The sequence below is a fragment of the Pocillopora damicornis genome, chromosome 1 (genome assembly GCF_964200805.1).
Source record: "Pocillopora damicornis chromosome 1, jaPocDami1.2, whole genome shotgun sequence".
Classification (NCBI taxonomy): domain Eukaryota; kingdom Metazoa; phylum Cnidaria; class Anthozoa; order Scleractinia; family Pocilloporidae; genus Pocillopora; species Pocillopora damicornis.
Window position 1 is genome coordinate 12,429,869 of NC_142670.1, and position 8,718 is coordinate 12,438,586.

The 8,718-nt window shown below is 37.1% G+C and overlaps 2 protein-coding genes across 2 annotated transcripts; both read left to right on the forward strand.

Moving 5' to 3' along the window:
* The first annotated feature begins 500 nt into the window (after positions 1-500).
* Positions 501-6,283, forward strand: LOC149052038 (adhesion G protein-coupled receptor L4-like). The gene is made up of 13 exons (XM_089180150.1): positions 501-743; positions 2,184-2,272; positions 2,370-2,429; positions 2,657-2,855; positions 3,601-3,708; positions 3,951-4,038; positions 4,281-4,376; positions 4,752-4,869; positions 4,964-5,067; positions 5,490-5,592; positions 5,701-5,851; positions 5,967-6,048; positions 6,205-6,283. The coding sequence occupies exons 1-13, from the start codon at positions 650-652 to the stop codon at positions 6,281-6,283; spliced, it is 1,371 nt and encodes a 456-aa protein (XP_089036276.1). The 5' UTR covers positions 501-649.
* Positions 6,284-7,211: 928 nt separating this feature from the next.
* On the forward strand, positions 7,212-8,151 carry LOC149052039 (adhesion G protein-coupled receptor D1-like). The gene is made up of 3 exons (XM_089187205.1): positions 7,212-7,327; positions 7,596-7,637; positions 7,752-8,151. The coding sequence occupies exons 1-3, from the start codon at positions 7,232-7,234 to the stop codon at positions 7,872-7,874; spliced, it is 261 nt and encodes an 86-aa protein (XP_089043331.1). The 5' UTR covers positions 7,212-7,231; the 3' UTR covers positions 7,875-8,151.
* Positions 8,152-8,718: the final 567 nt, after the last annotated feature.

The following is an 8,718-nucleotide window of genomic DNA, read 5'->3' on the forward strand; positions in this document are numbered from 1 at the left end:
GGGAGGGAGGTGTCAGCTCAACGAGGAATTATTTTATTACTCAAAATTACATGAACTCATTAATAATCTTATGTGAAGTGAAGTTAATTGATTCAGAATAGGTCAGAGATTGCGGACACCCTAGTGAAAAAAAAGATGTATTCTATTAATTGACACTGATCAAACATAATCTTAAAAAAATAGGAATCAAATAGAGAGGAAGTAAGGTTTCCCATCTCATTTAGTTTTCTCCTTTATTGTGATTGTGATTATTATCTTTTTATGTCATCATAATTATCATAATTATCAGTTTATTTATCACCTTTATGATAATTAGTATTTTTGTTTTCATCTTTATCATTTTGTAGAATGCCCAAATATAACTTTTAACAACTCTTGGTACATAATTTCGGTATATGGAAGGTCCTGGAACTGGAACAGAATCATCTGCCAAAGCCAAGGAGGGGACCTAATTTCCATCGAAACCGTAGAAGAATGGAATTTCATCAATAACGAGATTCAAAGGCGAAATACTAAAAAAGGCTATAACGACAGCTGGAGTATTGGTTTAAGAAAAAAGGCCGGGAATTGGACCTGGGTGAGTGGAAGACCGCTTACTTTTTGCAAATGGGGAAAATGAAAGCCAAGTGGTGAACACGATGCAGCTATCATGTGCAAGCGGTCCATTAGTGGCGAACAGGGCGTGTTTGGTAGTGTTAATCGTACAGGTCGACGGAACGCTTATATTTGTGAGATTACCAATGGTAAGTTATTTGTGTTATTTTTATCAACGTAAAAAAGAGGCCTCACCAAAACGTTCTTTGCTGACGCAAATACCAGTTGATATTTTTCGCACTCTATGTCCTCCAAACGAAAAGGCGTGAGCGTAGCTACCGTAAATCCGTTAATCCGTTAATCCATTTGATCATAACCTGATAAACGACAACTACGCTCGAGGGATTCTTTCCTGCTAACCAATACCCGAAGTATCAGGCCTTTCGCAAAGCCAGTTGGCACCACGGCAAGTAGATCCTTTCCAGAACCAGTGTAGAACTGATTACTTCATTCTTTTTCGATTTTAATGCGCGAGACATACTACATTCCAGAAGACACTTAAGTGCCTCCTCGAAAGCGGAATCGAAACTGACAACTTTCTCATTTACAAAATTTGCCATCTTTCGCATTTTCCCGCAAGAGCAACATGTTCAAATGACACATTTGGCTTGTGATTCAAGCTTGTGGAGCTTAACCACACCAATCAGGAACTCCTGTCGTGGGCGAGTGGGGTTTTTCAAAATAACAATGTCATCGGACAGGCGTAATCTTCACTCCCCTACCCCCCCCCCCCCCGCTTATTATTGACCGTCGACCATACATATCTTAAGCACGAAGATCTAGAAAGCTCCTGCGTGTTTTCCAAGGTTCACTTACAAGCATTGGCAGTTACTGCTCTGATTTCTTTTCTTTTTTTTTTAATCTGCCTGTGCCACCTAAGCACTACGGGGCTTTTGATATTTTCAACGATTTGAATTAAGTTTTTTTTCAATTGGAAAAGTTAGGGTTGCGCTTTTCCCAGATGCGACCCCTTTTACAAAAACAAAGTAATAATGCTAGAAGTCTTTTTCCAGCGAGACGATCAAGGTTAAACCAAAAAATTCAAAAAGTAACAGACTCCTGAAAAGGGTCAGTAAATTCATTGGAGACAGTTTAAGATAAAGTAAGAAATGAAAACGTCATATTCAGCGGTTTAACAATAAATACGTGCCGATATTTTGCGATTTGAGTGGTATTTTCTAAGCCCCCGTAAGGGCGAGTTGAAATGACAAAAAGTGGGCAAAATGTGTACTCGTATAATATGTTAAACGAGGAATGTATTATTGCACTATTATTTTATTCACTAGTATTTTCGAGAAACATGCTACAGCCCTATCAGAGCATCGATCATACAAGACGTGTGCGAAAGACGGAATTAATGCAAACGAAACATTAAGAGTGTTGTGCATAACCAATAAAAAAAGAGTGGATTTAAGAGTTTTGATCGTTAATAACAGCCATTTTGTTACTCCGCTTTCTGTCCGTATTTTTGTCTTTAAAGTATAATACTAAGGCTTTTTTTCGTATGATGCGGTCTTGATTAACAATTTTCTTTAAACATTCATTAATATCTACGGAAACTCCGTCGCCTTCATTATCAATCGGAATAGTACTTGCAACCACGCCATCGCCGTCGCCGTCGTCGTCCTCGTCGCCGTCCAAGTCACCATCGCCGTCGCCATCGCCACTTCGGCAGCTGGTATGTTTTCTAAATAGTCATTTACCATTTTTTATGCACGTCGCTTTTCAGGATGTTCTCTGTTTACAAATGTGGCAGACATTGATTTTTATTCCAGATAAAGGAGTATGTTTCAAAATTTGGCGGAATTAATATTACCAGAAGGAATTCCGTACAGGTATGTAGTTTACAACTTAAAAGTTTATAATTTAAAGGCTTTCAGCCACATGAGGTGAAAACGTAGAGGCCTAAAAACTAATTCAGGCGCATGAAAGAGTACTTTAGCCAATAAATATCGTGGAAATCATTTGGGGCCTCCTGCTAGACTTTTTCCACATTCTTAACATGAATTGTATATATGAGACTGGCTGGTTAATGACCTGGAAAAATTTTATGTAATTGTAGGAGGCAGTAGCTGTGTTTGAAGATTTCACTATAAAAATCAAGAACGTCAGAAAAGACAAGGCCGGCACAGTAGAGGTTAAAACACTTAGAATGTCCATCTTGGAGGTGGCAGAGGCCGTCGAAAAATTTGCTCTTAATTATGGCAAGCGACACTTGAGTGGAAAGAGGTCTTTGGAAAGGATCGTTTTCCCAAAAATAGGTGAGTTTGTGGCCTTCAATCCTGTTTAGTTTCGAAGTCTATTCCTCTGTTACTTACTGACTTGCTGACTGACCCACTGAATTGTCTAATTTACTACAGCTAGATGATGTAAGAACTCATTTATAAGCCCAATTTTTAAGAAACGTTACTGTTGAATGTCATAGATACATCTGTTCTTTTAATTTGCTTGATACTTTGATTATTCGCGGTGTAGAAGGAAATTCAACGTATTCTTGAACAGTTAACAACACGAAAGAATCGGAATCCTTCAAATTGTGAAATCCTTCTTCTGGCTCTGTTTATTGAAACTTTTCTTAGATGATAAATTTATGAGTAACACTTTACTATCTAAAATTATCAAATTTTACAAATACTTTCGGGTTGCATCACTTAATACACTGAGCTCAAAATTGGCCTATCGAATAAGATTCTTAACCGTACTCATAGAAACTCCCTAATGAACTCTATAGTTCTCCGACGAAACGGTTCGAGGAACCAATTGAGTTTTCACTATTTTAGTCCGTACAGTATTACTCACTTTTTCATCAGTTTTAACCTAAAAAACCTTGTAAAATGGTTGAAATCGTCGAATAGTCGTTAAAGGACAAATAAGGTACAAACAATACAGGTCCATCTAATAAGATTATGAAATGTTTGTGTATACCGCAAAACGGACGTTTGTGTAGATGTGCTATTGTAAATTTCACCGTAACTGCTTTCATTTGTCTTTTTTTTTTCCCGACAGTTTTGGTCATTCAAAAAGCCTATCGCAAGAATGCAAGTGGCTTCCACTTTGAGGGACAACAATGGCGAGCGAGAATCGATATCCCTTCTTCAAATTTTGAGGAAAATGGTTTGTATCAACTATTGTGGTAACTTTACAACTTTTGGTATTACCTTGGTTTCTCCAATAGAAATTTCTGTATTGAAACAAAGCCTCATATGAAGGCGCTTTCTTAGTTTACATAGTCTATCTTCTTTAATCATTCGCCTGCTAAAAATTCACATACCTCAGAGCCTGATAAAACTTTCAATTTTGTGTCTTTTATGTTGTTGTTTGATAACTTTTTTTGCTGATTCTTGGGGGTTTTAAAGGATCAATGGTGGTTGCGTGTGTGTACAAGAATCTGCATGACCTACTCCTGAAAGATCAAGTCATAAGGAGTGAAACAGACCACCAAAGGTGCCGTTATTTTCGTCTTACTCCATGTCGTTTACCCCCAAAAACACATAACACGGAAACACATAAGATCTAAGTTTAACTAAACTGAACTGAGAAACTTTGCAAAAACCCTAACTAGGGTTGGAAGACTTCCTGCTTGTCTCTGACCATTCCACTTCATGAAATATTGGCTTGAATCTACAAAAAATATGTAATATTGTTTCCTTGGTTCTGGTCTATTTTCAAATACAATTTCTTCATAGGTATATCAACTCCAGGATAATGGCCGTAACTATGGACCCCAAGCCAGAAAAATTAGAAGAAAATGTCATCCTAAAGTTCAAAAACCTAAAGGTAACGTGAAAATTAGTTGCTGTGTGTTGTTTTGATTTATTCTGACAAGATAAAACGCATTTTCAGGTCTTGACAGCAGAGAAGCGCTGTATGTTTTGGAGTGGCCTCAGCAAAAGGTAAAAATACTACAATATATTATTGTATAGTATTTATTCCTTCTAAAATTAAATCAATTATGGAGGAGAATGAATGAACTTGCGCGCAGATTAACACTCTCCTAGAAAGCAACATGTTGTTTTTTTTAGAGAGAGGAAGTCTGATTGAAATGTCCTCGCAACCAAGAAAATCTTAGCGCAAAATTGTCAAACATCACCTCTTCCCCAAACAACGAATAATTTTGTGCCCTTTGTTAACTTTACATTTTTTTTTATGTCTGACAGCTTTTCAGAGGAAGGATGCCATGTAGTTACATCAAAAAGCAACTCAGAAGAAACAGTTTGCAGTTGCAATCATTTGACGCATTTTGCCGTCTTAATGGACTACGCTGGTAGCACAAAGGTAATAAAGTTAGTTTTGTCTCACTCAATAGTTTTATGGGCTAAATGAACTAACTAAATGTTGTCCTTCAATTTTTTTTTTTTTTTTAACACAGCTCACCGAGGAGGACGAAACAATTCTGAAAATTATCACCTACGTGGGACTGAGCCTTTCCATCGTCGGGATACTTTTAACATTAATACTTTATTCTTGCCTCACGTAAGTAATGTACCTGAATAATAGCTAGGTAGATTTTTAACTCCCCTCAACAAGGCTGGTGAGAAAAGAGATCTCAATGCAAGTCTCCATGCAAACAAGAACATGCATGTCGGATAATTCACAAATTCAAGCTTCATTTCATGCCCCATCACGAATGCTTGAACAACTCATGGTTTCACGGTTTATAAATTGTTTAGGGTTTAGAGATTTTCTTCGTAATATTTCCTTTTTTGTCCTTTCTGGAGTTATTTACTGACTTTTTTTCTTTCCTTTGCTGTCAAGATTTAGATCATCTTTTGGCCATATTTTTCTGTGTCTTTTAATTAAATTTTTTGTTTTGCTGTTCTTGCTGTCTTCAATGAGTTGTTGTTGTTGCTTTTGTCTCATTCATCCTTTTTTTTTTTTTACTTTTATTTCACTAGAGATGTTCGTCAACCTCTCTCCCAAATTCGGCTGAGTGTTTCTATGTCCCTTGGAGTTGGACAGATCATCTTCCTCGCCGGAATAAGCGCCACAGAACACAAAGTCAGTGGCCTCTCCTTCTATCCATAGAATGAATTTACTCTTTGCACCGTAGATATCTTGTCGAAAGGAGCAAGTTAAGAAATATACGAAAACTCTTTCTTTCCACAGGCTGCCTGTGTTTCAGTAGCAGCTCTGGTGCAGTATTTCTTGTTGGCCGCTTTCTGTTGGATGCTGATCGAGGGAATTTATCTCTACTTCTTCGTTGTGAAAGTTTACAACATTAACACCAAGATGTACATGTATCACGTCACCTCATGGGGTAAGTTGATTATTTTACAACATGCACTGGTAACTGTAACCATGCATTTGGATCGCCAAATCTGGTGTTGTGATTCAGCGAAGTGTTTCGATTTCCTTCTTTTCTTTGTGGGTAGGTCTTCCGATGATCATGGTGGCCATGTCACTTGGCATCGCTGCTGGGAAAGAAGGGTTACAAAGCTATACGAGTGATAAATAGTGAGGAAAAAAAATAACGGTGTCTTCTTGCTTTTCTCCTTTTAATTAATTTCATTGCATTCTTCTTTTGTATGTTTGTACATGGTTTAGAATCGGTATCATTTCATTTGCTGAAAATTTGTGTTTCTTTTTTGTCTCTTACTTCTTTGAGTATAGTTGCTGGCTTTCCTCGACTAACAACCTAATCTGGATATTTGTCACCTTTGTGGCTTTCATTGAAATTGTGAGTTTATGATTAGTGTTGGTGATTGGGACTGATATACCTGCACTAATTACTGCCAAAGATTTTTTTTCTTTTCTTTAAAAATTTGGAATTAAGCATTTACCATGCGTCCCCACACAATATTTAACTATTTACTCACAATAAACTTTGGACGTAGCCGTTGTGTTCGGGGATGCTGGTCAATTTTAACCTGGTGATGGCCTTCAATAACGAGGAAAACCTGTCGAGACAATGTCTTCACAGACATAAGATAGCTTAATATGCTCTCCAACTTTTACTACATAGTATGGAAAGAAAAAAACTTATCCCACTTCCTTGTTAATGCTTGTCATAGTTTCACATTGATATATCAAGATATGATTCTAGCGCAAAAATAACTCATAAAGCAATATTGAAAAAGGGGAAAGGAGCAGAAAGAGGTGGAGATATTGAATTTATATTATTTAACATGAGGTTCACTCAGCGTAGTTCATTTAGTGTGGACACTTTTGTTCGCGATTTCTTTAGCTCCTTGGTAAAGGATCTAAGCTCATAATCTAGGTCCCCCGGTTGGAAGTTCTATTCCCTGTAGAAGACTCTGTACCCAACCCTTGTTACCAGACTGGTGACGTTTTTTGCGAGAAAGGACCCGCTCTTACCTTGGCGATTCAACTACCATTTCCTAATACCTAATTTATTTATATTGTATTCTTCAGCTCAATATGTTGTTACTCGTACGAGTCATAAAGGAGATTACCAATTTGGTGCAGCCAACAGCGGAAGACAACCATTTTCAGCAAATACGGTAAGATTCCCAACGTAAAACTAAAACAAACTAGTAGAAGAGATTGCTTTTGAGGCATATTCGCCTAACTTCCCCATTCTTTAACACAATATCTAACGATGAAAATTAATTGTCAAAGGAAACTAAAGAAATGTTTTTTTTCAACTCCTAGACTTGGCATCAAACCATGCGTGGTGATGATTCCCCTGCTGGGTGTCACATGGCTATTTGGTCTACTTTCGCCTGTACATAAAGCTTTCGCTTACATCTTCACCATACTCAACTCTACTCAGGTCAGTGTTCGATGGTAACTCTCAAAAGTCATTCAGTCCCTATTATTATTTTACTTAGGGTCAGGCTAAACGTGAGAGACACCATTACATTGGTCAGTTGATATTTATTAGAATTCTGAGAAAAAAAAGCTGTTAGCTATGCAACAGATTCTTCTCCATTTATGAGATATGCAATTTTCCCTCCTTCTTGGAAACCTTAATAGAAATTTGACTAGTGTATTTGAATGTTGTGAAAAGTAATGAACTTTAAATCATGTTTATGCTGCAGGGTCTCCTGATTTTCGCTTTACACGGTATGCGAGACACTCAGGTAAGAAAAAACATTAGACTGATTCTACACCAACTGCATCTCATCAAGTCTTAGTGTTTCGATAAAATATCCGAGTGCTAAGAACCATATTCCTTGTTGATCGTCTATCTGCAGATCAGAGAGCGATTTGAAAGAAAGATGAACATCGTTTTTCCATTCCACAATTCCACAAGGAAGAGCCCACACGTCAATCCAAGTGAGGTTGGAAATGTATGGGTAGTTGAATTGCAGTCTTGAGCTGAATTTAAATCGAAATCGCCTTAACTTAAATAACTGGATCCAGCCAGCCGTAAATAACATTCAATTACTTAGTATAATCAGCTATTAGTCGGTTGCGATCGGTCTGAGTTACAATCTGCAGACAAAAAGAAGTCATTCTCTTCATTATTGTTTAAGCACTCAACTACTTGTAATTGTAACCTATCTTCTTTATGATTATAAGTTTATTTTCTAGGCGATCATATATTTGCAGGCAAGATTCATAGAAATAAACCAATCTATAGATTTAAATTTCTAATGGCTTAGTATCTTTATGACTGTCCTTCGAATAAGACCACAGAAATCTAGAATGCCTAGTCATGCCGACATTCATACCAAGGAACTTCTCGAGAATTTTACTAGGTTACGTAGTTATGATGTAACACTACCAATCTAGTTGTGTTGTGAACTTCCAGAATTTTGAGGAATTATTTGTACATTAGGACTCAGTGCAGCAGTAGTGCTTGTTGTTGTCGGGAGTGACTGACTTTTCCGAAAGCTATACTGAGAGAGAACTACTATGGAAGATTGTGGATTTCAAGGAACTTTGAGGACAACCATGAGATTGTGTGAGGGGTGAGCTAATAAATTGTGGTGGGCTTCAATCACTTTGTTTAGGGATAATTACTCTACCTCCTTTAAGAGTCGTTCCTTGATAAGAATATTACAAGTTGTTCAATAAATTGTTTGGGTTTGTTGATAGATAATGCTCTTTCTGTAGGTTAAATCGTATTATAACAGATAATACCAATAGTCTTAGCAGCTAGCGCTGACATTCAATGTTGTTGCTTAATGAATAAGTAGATGAATATGTAAATATTTG

Bases quoted from the DNA above. Each gene is read 5' to 3' on its own strand.
- LOC149052038 (XM_089180150.1), top strand. From the start codon at position 650: ATGTGCAAGCGGTCCATTAGTGGCGAACAGGGCGTGTTTGGTAGTGTT. The intron at 744-2,183 runs GTAAGTTATTTG...CAATCGGAATAG, and splicing joins TATTTGTGAGATTACCAATG to TACTTGCAACCACGCCATCG. The intron at 2,856-3,600 runs GTGAGTTTGTGG...TTTTCCCGACAG, and splicing joins GATCGTTTTCCCAAAAATAG to TTTTGGTCATTCAAAAAGCC.
- LOC149052039 (XM_089187205.1), top strand. From the start codon at position 7,232: ATGATTCCCCTGCTGGGTGTCACATGGCTATTTGGTCTACTTTCGCCT. The intron at 7,328-7,595 runs GTCAGTGTTCGA...TTTATGCTGCAG, and splicing joins CCATACTCAACTCTACTCAG to GGTCTCCTGATTTTCGCTTT. The intron at 7,638-7,751 runs GTAAGAAAAAAC...GTCTATCTGCAG, and splicing joins ACGGTATGCGAGACACTCAG to ATCAGAGAGCGATTTGAAAG.